Source organism: Mchenga conophoros, linkage group LG17 (genome assembly GCF_057382185.1).
Source record: "Mchenga conophoros isolate Kocher_MC1m ecotype Shallow Benthic linkage group LG17, M_conophoros_male_GT1.1, whole genome shotgun sequence".
In the NCBI taxonomy this organism is placed as follows: domain Eukaryota; kingdom Metazoa; phylum Chordata; class Actinopteri; order Cichliformes; family Cichlidae; genus Mchenga; species Mchenga conophoros.
In genome coordinates this window covers 2,704,252-2,722,409 of record NC_140542.1, presented here as the reverse complement: position 1 = coordinate 2,722,409, position 18,158 = coordinate 2,704,252, and the positions used below count along the sequence as shown (strand labels likewise).

Here is an 18,158-nt window from a genome sequence, read left to right as displayed (position 1 = left end):
GTAGTTTCTAGAAATCACTTTACCAGCAGTAACACCTTTCAGTCTTATTATGTAAGACTCCACAGGCTTTGCACACCTGCATCTAAGCAGTTAATCCTATTCTTCCTGATAGATCCAATCAAGCTCTGCCATATTAGATGGAAATTATCTATAACCTGCTATCATCAGGTCCTATTTAACCACACAGATTGAATAACTCGAGAAGTGTTCTGGTTGTTTGCTTTAGGTCGTTGTCTTGCTGAGAGGGGTGCTAGTGCACCAGTCTCAGGTCACTGCGCTGTGGAGCAGGTTTTCTTTTTTGTGTTTGGCTCCATGCAATCTGTACCCGAAGTCATGCTGTATCAACACAACATGCAGTCATCATCACCAGCCTCATAGCCCAATAGTTCTCTTTTGTCTGTGGAACGAGTTTGCTTCTGCAGGGCGCGCGCATCCTCGAGCCTGCTGAGTGGTCCTGATGCTGGTTCTCATGCACGCATATTACATCACTTCTCTGTTGCGCCATTGGCTGAGGGTCAACTCCTCCGCCCTCCGCCGCGAGCCACAGCATCCCGACGCAAAGCAGCGCTGTTTCAAGCAACCTCATCACGGTCATCATCTTCTTACCTTTAAATACATCAAACCACACGTACACAAAGCTGTTCACGTGGGTGTGCGCGTTTTCTTTTTCCTGCACTGGCGGCTCGTTTCGACGATGGCCGAGAGCGAGGCAGATACGCCGAGCACGCCGATTGAGTTTGAGAGCAAATACTTCGAGTTTGATGGAGTGCGGCTGCCGCCCTTCTGCAGGGGAAAGATGGAGGAAATCGCCAACTTCTCCCTTAGAAGTAGCGACATATGGATTGTGACGTACCCAAAGTCAGGTAAAGGAGCCACCACACCACCCTGTGCACGAGTGTCTTCGTGCCTTCGCATTTCTTGCTGCTCGCTACTGCAGCAGTTTCTGCAGGCCTCTCTTGTTATTATCAAAGTTTAACAACACGAATAAAACACGAATGCACAGGTAGCCCGTATCTAGTATCAGTCACAGGGTTCATTTTGCGTAGCACGCAGGTATCACGGTATCGTGAGAGTTGCAAATCCGTTCACTTTATTGCAGTGGGTGGATGACGATATCTGTTTATGATGCTTGTGCCGTAGAACTACTTTTTATAGGCCTCTATCAAGCATGTACACGTAGCATCAGCAGCCCGTACTTCATACTCAAATATCAGCAAATAAATGAGTCAGACTGATTAGATCGATTAATGGCTGGCTGAAACACATCAGTGCAGCCTCCACAACTACTGTGGCCTTCATCATCCACCTCACTCGCATGAGCACTTCTAGAAGTTGGTGTTTACATCTATCCCCAGAGTGTCTTTGCGCAGCGCTGCTGCATGCGTCGTGCCCTGCTGTGCGCTGGGTGGGTCCGGTCATGTGACAGGTGGTGGGCAGCTGGAGCAGTGCTTGCAGAAGGCCAGAAGGAGTTTGAATATTCAGAGTTTAGTTGCATTTCTATGTAGCACAGCAGAGGAAAGCAACCCAAAGGACGGGGTGGCGACCATCGGGGATGTTTTGAAAGTTTTTGGCACAGGGTGGTTGACGGGGCCCAAAGGAATCAGAATATCTGATCATAAAAGCATTTGCCAATGAAGCAGAACCTTTGAGGAAAAATCGAATTTTACTTATTATTAAAAAGGTTTTATAAGCAAAATATAGTTATACTACTATACACTATATACTATACTATACTATACTATACTATACTATACTATATACTTTGGGATCATAACTGTTGCTTTATTACAGCTTCATTAAAGTGTGTGTGAAACATCACATTTTAATGTTGTTGTCCATAAGACTTACTTACATAAAGATAATTAGCTTTAGCTGTAATAATATAGTCCATTATAAAATAGAACAATGTAATAATGTACGATTAACGGTACTCTAGACCAATGACATATTAAAAGGGGTGGTTTTCATTTAGTTTTGCCTCTTTAACCACCCTATACGCACCTACAGTGTACATCTGGATAGATGCATGCATAGAAGAGCATTACAGATAGCTGTAAGCCACAGAGGCACTTGAGAGGAGCACATGTCTTCTCAGATCTTGCCACTGCACTATTTTGTTCAATGTCAAACATTTTTTGATCCAGTGTGCTGTCAAGACAAGAAACACTGGTATTGCACACATTTCTTAAAAAAAACAAAACAAAACAGTCACAGGAACACTTCAGAAGAACTCTACAAATTCAGCACAGCATCATTAAATTAGTTTATTTGTTAGTGCCTATTATACAGTGATAATGACTCAGAAGTTACAAATACACCCAACAACCCAACACACTCACTTAGAACTGAAGCACAGACTCAGAAATCTCCAGAGAACACTGGTGTGATTTCAAAGTAGTGATTTTTTCCCCTGGATTAGAGCCAGTGACATTTGATAAGGTCACCAGAGCTAAAATTATTGGGAACAGCAGTCACAGATGCCAAGAATGATCCCTTTCATAAGTTTATCACAGCAGGATCAGGAATGATCCGTCACATTTGTACACCAAAACAGTGCATGCTTGAGCAGAACTTGGTGTCCTTGGCACGCAGCTGGTCTCCTGAGGTTCTCTGCAATATTCTGCAAATATTCATTTTAACCAGTTACAACTTTGTGCATCCAAGCAATCTTTGTTTTTAAGCTTAAACAAGCTTTATATATCTGTAGTCTTTTGGTGCATAGGAGAAAGAAAGCACATGTCAGGCCACATGGCTGGGATGCTGCAGAGCTATGATGCCATTGGCTTACATGTGATCATCTTAGCCAATAGGATTAGCAGCACTCCATAAACCAAAGGGAGGGCGTGAGCGATATGATATTACTTAGGTCTGTTTCATATGTCATACTGTATACTTGCACATCCTTGAAGTTAGTGGAATCAGGAGGTCTGGCTCCACAAACATATTGAACTTTTATCAGGGATTTTGTTTCCCCTTTTTAAACCACAGCTGTCTTTAAGCCATGACTGTTCATTTTCCTTAAAACATGCGTTAGGTAACTTTAGGCAAAAATTCTAAACACATGGTCAAAGGAGTTAGAAAGACTGGAAAACAGCAGAGTTTGAAAGAGGTGAGCTGGGAGAGTCTGCAATGTGCTCCTGAGTATCCTGCAGCTTTATGCTCCATCCATTTAGAAACTCTATGTCAGTTTGTGCTACACTGATTTGGTCTTTCTTTATTTAATCTGTCTCTAGCATTTCCATCAGCTTTATGGGAATCCAGTATCAAAGTCTCATATTAAACATATGATGAGTGAAATTTCCAAACATAATATCCATATGCTAACCATACATATGTTCACTTATAATCAAGTGAAGAATTTGAAATAAAGATAAGGACTTTAATTCTTTACTAGGAAGGAGGTATGAAATATGCATTGTGATGTATTTAAATTAAAAACCTGCTACTGATCTGGATCAAAATTTAACAAAAATGCATCCAGAAAAAAGAAACAGATATAATATCAAACATAATATAACACAAACTCAGCACAATGCTTCTTGGCAGTAAATCTTATATCATTGGAGAGCCTGTTTATTTCCCTCAAAATCGTGCAACATTTGCAAGGAAAATGCAAAGTTGAGTACGTGAGTTGCACCTATGAAAAGCTTGTCAAATCTTCTCTGGCAATGTCAAACAGTTTATTCTGCTTTTGACTCTTGTTTTAAGCTTCTGGTACCCCAGGTACAGACAATAAGGTGCCCGATAGGCGCCTGTGAGCATGAAGTATTTGCTCCAAGCAGTTTCTAATGTTTCAGTCACAGCAGCTATGTGACTGAAACATTAAGCACTTGTAAAATTAGGCTGCTTACATGCTCAACCTTTAAACACATTGTACTAGAAACATAAACTGGTAACCCGTCCTGGTTACCAGTTATCACAGCATGACAGAATGACATCATATTGAATGAGGATCCAGTTTGAAAATGAACTCATTGCCATTGCTGCTGGTGCAATCCGGACACATGATGGGCTCCAGTTTTCATCTTTCACCAAGACTTACTGTTTCAGTTAACAAAATCAGTTTATATTATTTTATATTGTTTAATGTGTCATGATCTGCATTCAAGCTTAGGTTGCTTAGGCTGATTTATACACTCCGTGCAGGCAAATTAATGCTTTCCATAAAAATGAGTTCTTTATGATTTTTTTGCAGAATCTCTAGGATTTTTGATAAATTATTTTCATTCTTTGTTGCTAAATTAGATGAAAAAAGTGATTCTTTTGTACTTACAGAAAAAAGAGATTTTCAAAATGACCCCAAACTGTTGTGCAATTGAATACGTGTAAAAATCATCCATCATTTGAATCTCAGAGTTATTATGAGAACAGTGTTCTCTGTTAATCTTTGTATCACAGGCTCCTAGAGGTTTTTTAAACTTTTAGTTGTAAGCCGCAAATGATTTTTTTCATCTATCAAATACAACTGAACCCTTTAAGGAGTGAAACACACTACATAACTGCTGCTAATGGGTTATAAAAATGTTCTTTTAGAACGAGAAAGCTTTTACTGAAAAACTTTCTTATGCAATTTATTCGGTTTCAAAGCCAGTATGTGGCTAACTTCACTTTATTTTTCTCTAAGTGAGAGTAGTCAGTCTTATTCATATCACTCTGTAATGTAGAACACTGGCAAGCCTTTAAGTTATTAAGAAACAAGCTGGGATGAATTGATTGCATCGTGTTAAAATGCTGACTTTTTCCATTGCTTAACAGAGAGGCGTCCTTCAAGTTTCACATGGTGTGATCTGCATCTGTGAGCCAAACTGCCCATAAATCTTTGGACTGGCAACAAATAAGACATTAATAATGTGAGAATGGTAATGTTTTGTAACTAGCGATTAAATGGTTACAATGTAATTGATTAGGGTGACTGAAAAAGTGGAAACAGTAAATAATTTCTTCTAAGATGTCTTTTAGTGACGCACACACTTTTACATGTGACTCATTGAGTTCCCATGGACGAATTAAGGCCTCAAAGACTGTTTGGGTGTTCTGTGCTGCAGTACAATAGTTCAGTGGTTAGTTTGTATTAATCCAAGCTCATCAGCTGTGGATCCAGCAACTTTCACTGTTTCATGCTGAAGTTTGACTTTTGTCATTGTCCCCTGATTGTCTTTTCTGTCATTGCAGGCACCAGTCTACTTCAGGAAGTTGTGTATCTAGTGAGTCAGGGAGCAGACCCTGATGAGATTGGCCTTATGAACATTGATGAACAGCTGCCTGTTTTAGAATACCCACAACCTGGGCTGGACATCATACAGGTAGAGTGAGTCACTGACATCACAGTAGCAGACACTCAGCACCATAACCAATTTAGAACTGAGGCAGCAGGTGAGATTAAATTATTCGATCTGGTAAAACAATGCAAAATCTAGCCTGCTAACTTAGCCTTCCACTGTAGCCATGTTAATGGGTAACTGGTTCAAGACTTACTGTCATAAGTCTTGCTTATAAATGCAGATAATTTAGAAAATTTAATAAAAAGCAAAGTCATCAAAAGTTTGAATATTACATTTCCCACTTTTACCTCCCAGATATACTGTTTATTTGCATTAACTGAGCTGAGACTACAAATGGAAACTTGAAAGTTAAAAATCTTGTCCCCTGGATATAGATTCCTCACAGGCATATATCTGTTTATTCCTATAGATTTAGGAATGAATAATTGTGTGGATTACATTATGACAACATTAAAACGAACTAACTGCTGATTTAGATCAGCCCGTTCTCACTCCTGAAGCGTAACATCCTGACGATTTGTCACGTCCCACGGCGTTCCTGAGGAACGCGAAAGGCGACCTTCGGCATTCTTAAGGTACGCGCCGGGTTATGGGTGAAATACAGTAGAATGACGGTCCCACGGTAAAAGACGTTCCAGCCACGTATTCCAGCTCTAACCATAACCTTACCCCTAACCTTAACCAGCACTGTAATGACGTGAAATAGTGTTTTCCAAAGCGATTTGAGGAAAATGAACGAACATGTGTGGATGGATTCCAAATGGTTCTCACATTTCCTCATTTTTCCGATCTCGTCATTTGTTCACACTGCAGGTCTTGATGCTCAATTCCAATGTTTTGATCAAATCCGATTTTTTTTGTCTGCTTGTTCACACTACAATTAAAATGTGACAGCAAACGCACTCTAGTGTGAACGCTCAAAGCAGCCGCATGCGCAAAAGAAGACGTCACACACAACGCGCTCTGTTTAGACCCAGACCAAACAGCATTGTTTGACTGATGTTGTTTCGGACTTTACGTTTCCCAATTTTGCTTTAAGTTAAAGTTATTTTGTTATTTACATATGGCCTAATAATGATCCTTATTGCTGTTTTAGAGGAGCGGTGTTATAAAGTATTCAATTCAATTCAATTCAATTTTATTTATATAGCGCCAAATCACAACAAAAGTCGCCTCAAGGCACTTCATAGATACAGAGAAAAACCCAACAATTATATCACCCCTATGATCAAGCACTTTGGCGACAGTGGGAAGGAAAAACTCCCTTTTAACAGGAAGAAACCTCCGGCAGAACCAGGCTCAGGGAGGGGCGGGGCCATCTGCTGTGATTGGTTGGAGTGAGAGAAGGAAGACAGGATAAAGACATGCTGTGGAAGAGAGACAGAGGTTAATAACAGATATGATTCAATGCAGAGAGGTCTATTAATACATAGTGAGTGAGAAAGGTGACTGGAAAGGAAAAACTCAATGCATCATGGGAATCCCCGGCAGCCTACGTCTATTGCAGCATAACTAAGGGAGGATTCAGGGTCACCTGGTCCAGCCCTAACTATATGCTTTAGCAAAAAGGAAAGTTTGAAGCCTAATCTTGAAAGTAGAGATAGTGTCTGTCTCCTGAATCCAAACTGGAAGCTGGTTCCACAGAAGAGGGGCCTGAAAACTGAAGGCTCTGCCTCCCATTCTACTTTTAAATACTCTAGGAACAACAAGTAGGCCTGCAGAGCGAGAGCGAAGTGCTCTAATAGGGTGATATGGTACTACAAGGTCATTAAGATAAGATGGGGCCTGATTATTTAAGACCTCATATGTGAGGAGCAGGATTTTGAATTCTGGATTTAACAGGAAGCCAAAACAGGAGAAATCTGCTCTCTTTCTAGTCCCTGTCAGGACTCTTGCTGCAGCATTTTGGATCAGCTGAAGACTGAAGAATGTTTTTGGTCATAGCGCCCTGCTCTACTCGGGAGTGAGAACGTGTTGTTTAGATCTATAACATAAGGAGATGCTGGTAGTGGTCTCTATGTTTGACCAGCACCATCAAACTGATGCTAATGCTACAGTAAGGTTATTGTCTATCAGGCTGCTCTTTGGTTTGTTTTTGTTTCACCACCAGTAACAATGACCTCATCTGGTGTTATTAAGATTTTTATTGGGGGAACTTTTGTAGGACCTCTTCCAGGGTCGTAAAATGTTATATGAGACACTCTATTGGCTAAAACTCAAACACTTCAGTCGTGTCAAAGCTGCAGATTTCTTGGACAAATGTCCAGAGTTGCACATGATGGGAAAAGTTCAGTGCAGATTCACTGTGTTTGTCTTTCACAGGAGCTGTCGTCACCTCGTTTGATCAAAAGCCATCTTCCCTATCGATTCCTCCCTACAGCCATGCACAATGGAGAAGCTAAGGTTAGTTCTCTAAGAGGCTGAGTTCATCAAATCAACAAGTAAACAGGGAGATTCAGCAGTCATTATTATTTCACTAAAACACAGAGGTAATATATCAACCTAGTATCACGACAAAAAGTCAAATAGACCGCTTTGCCTCATGTACATGCACGCAGGAGCTGCAGTAAAACATCAGATGGAGATATTCCATTTCAAGCCAACATGAAAATAATCACGGGAAAGTGTTCAGACATTATTAACACTCTTACATGTAGATACATTTTAGCTGCCTAGCTTTATCGTTTCTGGCATTTGAGCACCCTGAAATGTACGCCACACATCTTTTGCTCAATGCAGACTTTAAATATATTATCTCCCACTGCTGGTAATCCAACTTCTGTCCACGGTGGACCAGCGTGTCTGTTACACGCCTTGCTGTGATACTGGGTTAAATCTATACTTCCTGTTTACAGCGAGTACTGTTGCCCTCTTCCAGGTGATCTACATGGCTCGAAACCCTAAGGATTTGGTGGTATCCTACTACCAGTTTCACCGCTCTCTCAGGACCATGAGCTACCGGGGAACCTTCCAGGAATTCTGCCGGCGCTTCATGAATGATAAACGTGAGTATACAGATTAATAGAAGATTTGGACATTTCATGTAATCCACTCCATAGAAGCCCTGTCCTGTTTTGTCGAGTCCCTGTATCTCACTGATTGATACTTTTCCTTTATAGTGGGATATGGTTCCTGGTTTGAACATGTTCAGGAATTTTGGGAACACCGTATGGATTCTAATGTCCTTTTCTTGAAATACGAAGACATGTACAAGGTAATATCACAACTGTTTTGTGGGCCCTTTTAGCATCTTATTGCTAGTTCATGGAAACTTACACCCAGCTGTCTGCCCCTGACAGATGACTTTACTGAATTTTGTGTGCAACGTAGGCAGTAAATTAGGGGGAAATTGCTCCTATGGAGCCTGGATTTTCTGAGCAGGCATTCTGGCCTTGAACATACCCATATGGAAAAGAAATAGTAAAAACTTACATGATTTACTCATGAAAGTGGCCACTTTCTCATTACTTTCATATATTGTTTTTAGGAAGTGTCCAAAACATACAAGTTTCATTATATAATTTTTCAAGGGATCTTATATCTGTTTTCACTCTTGTATGCTTTTCATACAAGTTTCACACAAGACAGATACAAACTTTATAAGATTTATATATATCTTTTCCATATGGGTAGTTTTTGCCCTCTTAGTATACTAAACTATAGTTTGACTAAGGAACTCAATAGGATAAAAATCAAGAAGCATTGAATATTTCCAACTAAACCAAAAATCTATTTTAATAGAAATGTGTTTATATAATATGTTTTTGATATTTCACATTAATTTGTTATCTATTTGACATTTATGCTCTTTTTTATGCTCTATGGGCGTTAAACTTACCAGCCTGTATCAACGCATAAGGGCATAGATAACATCAGAGGTTCAAGGCACCAGCTACTGATTGATAAAACAGTACGTCAGGACTCTAAGATCAGGCAGACCAATCTTAGAAGACACACAGGATAGCTGCAAGTACCAAGTATCCAAATACATTTCTACCGTTCATCAGGCACCCAGCTGGAGTAGTAATCTGAACGAGTTCAATGTCACTGATGTCACAATATGAAAACTTTTCACGATGCATGGAGGCTCAACCTTCAGCACACCAAGGGTATACGGGCAACAGAAAAAGGGGGAGGGAGGATTAATGCGTGTCAAATCCAGGAGGAAACAAGCAGAATCACGCATTAGCGTTATTTTAACAACAAAACATTTTCTCTGTGTTTGTTTGTTACATTTGCTTTCATAGATTTTTCTTCCTCTCCTCTTCAGGATCTGGGGACATTAGTGGAACAACTGGCACGTTTTCTGGGTGTCTCCTGTGACAAGGCTCAGCTGGAAGGCATGGTGGAGAGCTGCAACCAGCTCATTGAGCAGTGCTGCAACTCAGAGGCACTGTCCATGTGCAGAGGTGAGTGGGAGAGGAAAGCTCAGTTATTTTGTTCTGGGCACAGACAGCATAAAACATGCACATACCGACTGAGACATCAGCCATTGGTTTAGGACTCTACACTCTGAGTAGAGGGAGCAGTGCTAATTTAAGAGCTAACACTAGTTAGCTATATTCACAAGTTGTCTCCATAAACTGTATGGGTGCAACAAAAACCCCCCACATATAGTTACAGACTAATAAAGCAATTGAATGCACCCACCAAAACTGCAACACAATCTTCACACAGAAAGCCATAATTAGTCAAATCATGCAAACACAGTGAAGACACCCATCTTAGCAGACGCCCATCAGAACCAGCTACAGACACTCATTAATCAAGGCCACTAACTCAAATATCCAGGTGGATGTAATTCAGGTAAGGCTCTTATAAAGAGGGGATCTTATCTATCGGCAAGTAAAGGGAACTGCAGTTTTTGTGATTTCTATGTTCATTTTACAGCTCTGGAGGTTGTTCATTGAGTCTTCTGAATAGGCAGTTTAACTGTATGTATGGTGATTACCTGCATAGATATGATGCAATATGTTAGTTGATTAATCAGGAGAAAATCAAATGTGTCTGATGTTATATTTTTATCTATTATTTGTATTATTTTGAACTATTTTCCAAGTGTGGCTAAGGGTAACACATAAATACCAATATAAAAACAGGACATGCTAGTTTACAAAATCCAAGCACAGAGCAGGCAGCTGTAATATGTCACCGCTAGTGGTGGCTGTGTAACATCTTAGAACAGGGGTCCACAGACTGTAGGCCAGAAGTGACCCACCAAAGGGTCCATTCCACCCCCACTGATATCGCTGTGAGTATGCAGAGGAATAGAGTGCAGGAATATCAGACTGTTGGTGCTGCTGCTCTGAGTTTGTGCATCTAAACCTAAAGCAATGCCTCCCGTTGTTTACATTATGTCTGTGTGTAGTATGAAGAGTAAAATATTACTGGAAAAATGAATGAACACAGAAGAACAAATTCAAACAAATGCTGCAAACAAGAAAGAGTACCAGGAAAACACAAATCTTACAGGACATTGCCCACTTTATATTTCCATGAATAAGTGCAAAAAATGCAGTTTCTGGTAGAAGATTGGGTAAGCTCATCGTGGTAGGATTGCCAAATGCCCGAAGCAGTGGAGGAGAATCGAATTTTATGCGTTGCTCACATCAGTGAAAAGTCAATTATATAGCAGCTTCTCTTTCAAAATCACTGCCCTTTCATGCTACTTAATGCTACTAAAGAAAGTAGCAGCTGGGTCAGATCTTTTTGGTCCTTTGCTCTGAGCTGTTTGCTGAGAGTTGTTAGTTTCTTACAGTGCTTACCTCCTTGTTAACTCTTGTGGTGATACTACAATATTGTGTAGTTCGATTTCTGTATGCTCCATGTAGGTGTATTCAAACCTTTTTGTTTATAGCAGTTTCATTGTTTTTCATTCTGTTCCCATTAAGAGATTAGCTGTTCCCATTAGCTGATAGAGGTCAGGATGCAAATAATCGAAGCTAATCATATTTGGGGTCAAATTCAATACAAGCTAGTGCAGACAAACTCAGACAACAACTAAATCACTAACTATAACTCTCGACTGCTGCAAAGGAAATGTGTAGCATTGCAGATTACACATTTCCTAAAGTCAACCACACCATAAATTATTTAATGTACACTGAGCTTATAGACAACATTTTTTAAGGGGAGATAACTACATTGATTTGTGTTGGTTAGTTATTAATGTCCCTGAAGACGATAGTTAGGTTGCAAGAGTTTGTGTATGCAGACCAGTCTCAGGTCACTGACCTGTAGTAAACAGAGCAAAGGCTTACCCATGCAAATTTACCTAATACTAATAATATCTCACAGCTGGACTAATAATCTGATACAAGCTAAATACATCCACGTCTAAGTTGTTCCTTATGTGAACTATGGTAAATGGTAAATGGCCTGTATTTATATAGCGCTTCACTAGTCCCTAAGGACCTCAAAGCGCTTTACACATCCAGTCATCCACACATTCACACACAGGTGATGGCAGCTACATTGTAGCCACAGCCACCCTGGGGCGCACTGACAGAGGCATTACAATGAGATTAGGACTTTATGAAGAGAAACACCTTTCTGTTTCAGGAGTTTAGATCATCACGCAGTGTCATAGTCAATACTTTACACTGCAGGTTAGCACAAGGCTACTTAACGTTAGCTTCTTAGTCACTCAGAGCTCTTGGTGCACAATACTACTTTAACTCATGTAGTCAATGATTTATATCAGCAGTCTCCAAACTTTTTTGCGCCACGGACCGGTTTATGCCCGACAATATTTTCACGGACCGGCCTTTAAGGTGTCGCGGAAAAATACAACAAAATAAAACCAGTACTGGTACCGAAAAAAAGAAGATTTATTGATAACACACGTGAAAAGACCCAGGAAAACTGAGTAAACGATAAAAACGATAACAAAATAACGCTGAAAACCGATAAAAACCCTGAAAACTATACATTTCACACCTGAGCCTCAACTCTCGCGGCCCGGTACCAAACAACTCACGGACCGATACCGGTCCGAGGCCCGGGGGTTGGGGACCGCTGATTTATAACACATATGACTCGGGACTTGACAGTAGGTCTTCACATAGCAAGGGGCAGGTGTTAGACACAGTTTAGGATAAACCCTGCACTCCACCTGAGCCTCAACTCTCGCGGCCCGGTACCAAACGACTCCTAAACTCCTAAACTCTGTGTCTAACACCTGCCCCTTGCTATGTGAAGACCTACTGTCAAGAAGAACTTTACACTTCTATGGGTGCAGCTTTGGAAATGCTGTTCACAAACACATAGCTGACTCTGTACTTCTTTGGACAAACCCTGAAAGCAGGTTTTTGATGTCATAAGAAAATTGTTGTTAAATGTGACCCTTGTTATCACAATGAGAGCTCTGATCACTCGCTTCATCTTTATTAACTTTACTGTATGAAACTCTCTTAAACTGACAACTGAAGTTATTAAGCTAACTGTGAATTTATGATTTAAAATGGGCTGATCGCTCCATCAGGTCTACACCTCTGATCAGTAAATGTTAACATACATGCTGCATGAGTTGAGAGGTGAATACTATGTTTAACTATGTTTAATTATTTATATACTGAGTTTTAAACGAGTGAATGTTAAATTGTTTGATTAATGCAAAGAAAAGTTCTGTGAAAAATATATAAATTTGTGAAAAACCTTTTGACTGGAAGGATTATGAGCTTGGTTTATTAACGTGCCAATGTTAAGATAGTTAATTTACAGGTTTGGTGTTTTCTCAATATGACCAAATATTAAGAATATGGTTTCAAAGAGAAACACACACTGAGCCTGCTAACAATGCTTATACTGGCATTTAAATTTATACAACTTTCATCAATAGATGTTTCTGGTTTGCCTCACACACTACATAGTTTCATGGTCACATAGCAGCTAGTTAGTGTGTGCTTGTGGGTCAGTCAGTGCCTCCTATGACAGTTATAGGTGATAGCTACCAAGGCTCTGTGACAATCAATCACAGCAACTGTAACAAATTGCAGCTGGTAGGGAGATTCTCATTTTTTAATCAGCGGGTCGATGTAGTCACCAACTGATCTCCGGGTCTGTGTGACTGGGACCTAAGAATTTAACGCTTAACTTTATCAAAATGATCGCAGAAGAAAACAAGATGATGTGATTCAACTGTAGGAATGACGATGGTTCGAATACAGAACCAAGTTATAGTTAAATTAGTTATGGCGTTAATTTAAATAGTTTTGGTTAAATTAAAAATGAGTTGTGCCAAGGTTACCTGCATGACATTTCATATTGCATGACTATGTGATTGAATATTTTTGGATTATTACATAATGCATTCTGATGAAAACATTATAGCACCAGTGTGTCTGACTCTGCACTGCAGACTGTAGTTTAACACTGGAGTGTTGTGCAGGATGTGACTGCGTTTGTTTTGATTGAACCTTTCATGAGTTCCATGTACAGTCATATGAAAAAGAAAACTGTCAAATGATGATTTATTATCTATCAGAACTATTTTAGCAGCAGTAACTTGAAGTGTCCCCTGTTTTCTGTGTGACCTCCAGTCCCTTCAGTAGTTGAGGAAATCTGGCGTACTCCTTCATGTCATTGTTCAGTTCACTGAGGTTGGAGGAACTGTGTTTATGCATATCTATCTTAAGGTACTTCCACAATCGAGTTGAGCTCTGGACTTTGACTGGGCTATTGCAAGACCTTGACTCTTTTCTGTTCCAATCATTTTCATGTTGCATGACCCAGTTTTGGCCACGCTCTAGCTGTCGACCTTACATTTGACTCTAGAGTACTTTGGTATACAGAAGTCTACACGGTGACTGCAACAAGTCCAGGTCCTGTAGCTGCAAAACAAACCCACTCATCACCTCTCCACTGCTATGCTTGAAGGATTTCCACTTGGTCTCTTCTGTCCAAAGGACGTTGTTCCAGATCTGTTGTCCTTTGTTTCAGAGAAAGCTTTGCAAATGCGGTCAAGTTCATTTTAGAGAGAATAGGCCATACTTGATCTGTCATTTTGTAATTGTGCTTTCTGAAGCTACTTAATTCCTACAGAAACAGTAAGGGTGCGCATAGTTTTTCACATGAGTGTACATGTGTTTTACATTTGTTTCCTTATTTGTTATCATTTTGGTTTATGTGTATATTTAGTTTTTTATGTTCACTTACAGTTTCTGTCATCTGTTTTTGTTCTATGTTTTTCCATCTGTTTTTTTTCCTTTTAGTCTAAGGAAGTCTGGTGTTTGATCTGCTATAGGTTAGAGAGCTGACAGTCAGTCACATACACACTGCAACTGGTGAGTCACTGCCGTGCCGGGCTGCATTCAGTCTGCAGCAGAAATACGCTCAATAAGTTTTGGTGTTTTGAGCACAAATAAAGACGGTGCTTATTAAAATCCTTACTACGCTCCATTTCCCTGCAGGTCGTGTTGGTCTGTGGAAAGATATCTTCACCGTGTCTATGAATGAAAAGTTTGATGCGGTATACAGACAGAAGATGGGGAAGTCCGACTTGACCTTTGACTTCTGCCTGTGAGGAACGCCTGACCATCTCTCCGTATCGCCTCCCGACTCACTTATCTATGCTAGCTCATTTCCTGTCGAAACCCAAACTCCTACATCTTCCCTCAGTCAATCTGAAGTTCAATAGTTCAACCTAACAGTGAGCTCTCACTAAAAGACTTTTCACATATGCAATCCCATGTCAGCAGAAATCAGAAGTCACACTGTTGTGGAGATTACCGAATTTTTTAAATCAATAGTTAAACCAAATCTCCCTCAGCCCCTACCTCCACTGCTGTGTGTGTTTATAGTATATATCGACTAGATTAGGGTCAGCCACTGAACTGAAGTCTTGGTGGGTGGATTCATAACAGGAATTTAACCTGTATGCAGATATTTGTGATGAAAAACGTTGGAAATGAACGGGGAAAGTTGTTATAGCTGTCCTCAAACATGCTAACGACAACACTAACGATGTTGAGTCGGCACTAGTTGAAGGAAAAAAACGATACTTTGAACCACCAACTGTTTGGCAGCATTATGGACACGACCTCGAGCTGTTGTCAAAGAGTTGTATGTTTACCATAAGTCCAGAATATTCAGGAGCCACAGTCATTTATCGCTGTGGCCATTTGACAAACATAAGCTCTGTTTTGGTCTCCGCTAAAATAACGATGAAAAATATCAGGTAGACGAATAGTGCTCGCCATCAACTTGTAGGTAAGACTGTGTGAGGACAGTCGATAGGCGCAGCAGCAGCGTATTTCTGGAAATGGGTTAGAAAAAACCAAAACGATGAGCTGCAATGCTAAAAACGTCTTCATCGGGTTGTCGCTATGAGCCACAACTTTGAGATTACACAAAATGTTTTGACCAGTTTTTACTGTAAACACATTTACCACGCAGTCTGCCAGATCTTGTATCTGTGGTCTATATAAAATACCTTTATTTAAACAGGGAAGGCTTTGAGAGCAGGCTCTCTTTTACAAGGACCCCCTGGTTATGACACACATGAAAAACATTTACTTTGACTCATTACATAAAAATAATATAAAGAAACCTCTTGAATTATGTATAAAATCATAACAGATAGAAACTGAATAAAACAAAAATAATATTGCATCAGAAAGAAGCAAGTATGATGCAAATATCCATAATCGATTTATTGCAGCAATTTCCTACATTGGTATTATTGTGATAAATTTAAAGGACTAAACAGTCTTGGTACCAAGTATAGTGTGAAGTTGAAATATAAGCAAGAAGACACATCCAATATTCCCATGAAGTTTGCCAATAAGAGCTCTGTAAATAAATAAAGTCCAGTGTTGTTCTCGTCTCACTGCCAGCAGCTGCTACCTTGCTTTCTTATATAAAGCATTGTAATGTTTTCTAAATCTGCTCCCAGATTTGAAACTGAGGGTGGACTGAGGCCGAGTCAGGGGAAAGCATATCGATGATTTCAACACGATTCAAAACAAATAAATCGTTTGCTTTCTGCATCACTGGGAATACAAGCCTTAATTTATAGAACAATGTCAGCTTTTCTGTGAAAGACATCTTTATTCCACTAATATAATTTGAAAGCATAACTTGTCATTAAGGCAGAAATCTGGGTATTTACAGCAGGTGTCCTGGTAAAAGTAGTAAAACTCACTACAGTGTAACTATTAACCATCCTCCTGATGTCAGCAAACATTTGGTGCGAGTTCAACAATTATTTTTAGATTAATTAACGTTTAAAACTGCTTGGTGATTAGAGGGCTCTGCTCTGCATCAGCTACAGATATTTGGACACGTCTGATGTGAGTGTGTATGAGATGTGGAGAGGGACAACTGTCTTGTTAATCCTCAAACATGTCACCCGAGTACATCAGGGCCCCGTCAAATTCATTGACTGTGTCTAGATCCACACAGTAGTGGTCGGGTCAGGTCTGGAAACATTGACATAAATGGATATTTATGCCATCAAATTCATCTAAAACAGCTTTTGTCACATAAAAGAATTGCAATACTGGATTTAAAGAAGAAGTTATGTTATCTGCAGTTTACCAGCATTTAGCTGAAAGTAATGGAATGTCGCCCTCTGGCGGTCTAAATGGGGAGCTGCACTCACTTGCACATGTCGTGTTTTGGAGGCAGTTTTGGGCATCATAATTGATGTTGGGTCACCTGGGCGGTAAAACCTGATGACAGAGCTGACACACCAGAGCTGAGCTGAAGCATAAGGATCATTTGGAGTGCATTATTTCTTTTTAAATTACTTTTAAGCTTTGACAAAAATCGGTGTTGGGGACACAGATCTGTTGGACTCATCGGAAATTCCTACTGCTAATCCCACGCATTTGATCTTATGCGTGGGGCCAGTTGTTGCGACATACTCACAAAATTTAACCAGTTTTTTTTCTCTACAAAGAAGGGAACACAAAGGGAATCAAGCCTGTACCACCACAGTGGACAGTAAAATGTTTTTTTCTCAGAAATGTCAGGTTTAAGAGGGGTGGGCAGAATATTAACCCATAACCAGCATTAACTGTGTTCTGCTACTCAGTGTAGGGCAACAACAGCACCACTGTCTAACTGGAGTCAGACTGGAATCAACCTGAGCATCACTTCCAAACAGTATAGCACCTTCTACTCCTTCTCATCCTCTGTTGCTGCAGTAGTTCATGCAGACTAGTCCCTGCGCTCTACCTGACACATGTGAATGTCTTTATTGTGTGGATGTACACTACAACCTCAGCACAACTCTGCACATTCGTTTTTTCATTGTTCTTATTTCCTACTGTAACACTGTTTACAACCATTGGCAAGGCTTTAGCAAGTCCAACTCCACCTATCCTTTTATTTGGGGTTTTTATACATGCCTGTCTCTGTTTCAGGACATCCTTTTATTGTATTTGACATGCTTTGCTTTGCTGGTTTATTAATAAAGTAATGTCTTCATGTGATATCCGATGGATGGAGAGTCTTTCTTTTAATTGCTATAATGCAATTTATTAAAAAAAGTTTAGTTTTAAAATACTGTTACTGGACAAATGGGGAATGAGAATCATTTACTCAGTTGTTTGCTCAGAAATCTTTGCTCTGAAAAAAGAGGCTGGCCACAGACATCTGGAAAGCACTGGGCTTCAGCACGTGAGGCACATTATTCCTAATGACTGCATTGAGCCTTTTAGGTTCTAAACGGACATTTTTCTATATTTTAAGGTCAGCTGGTAAAATGTTTAAACATGCTTGTTAGATTAAATGGTGATTGGAAATTGGCAACAGGTAAAAGTGATAAATTACGGTACATTGCTACTTACAAGTAACTGTCAAGTAAATATCACATATATGGAGGTTACATCAGCCATCGTGATACTGCTGTTCAACTCTTCGCCAGTGTAA

General features: G+C 39.9%; 1 protein-coding gene across 2 annotated transcripts; it reads left to right on the top strand.

Annotated features, from left to right (window-relative positions):
• Positions 1-524: 524 nt before the first annotated feature.
• On the top strand, positions 525-17,719 carry sult4a1 (sulfotransferase family 4A, member 1). 2 transcript variants are annotated; one of them, XR_014889215.1, is made up of 8 exons: positions 525-863; positions 5,173-5,303; positions 7,605-7,685; positions 8,161-8,287; positions 8,402-8,496; positions 9,553-9,691; positions 14,495-14,566; positions 14,693-17,719. XR_014889215.1 is itself a non-coding variant. In XM_085252141.1 (7 exons), exons 1-7 carry the CDS (start codon positions 695-697, stop codon positions 14,803-14,805), a joined length of 855 nt encoding a protein of 284 aa, XP_085108267.1. In that variant the 5' UTR covers positions 526-694; the 3' UTR covers positions 14,806-17,719. The 2 variants fall into 2 exon arrangements, 1 of the variants encoding a protein (XP_085108267.1); XM_085252141.1 differs by lacking the exon at positions 14,495-14,566 and having other exon boundaries at positions 526-863.
• Positions 17,720-18,158: the final 439 nt, after the last annotated feature.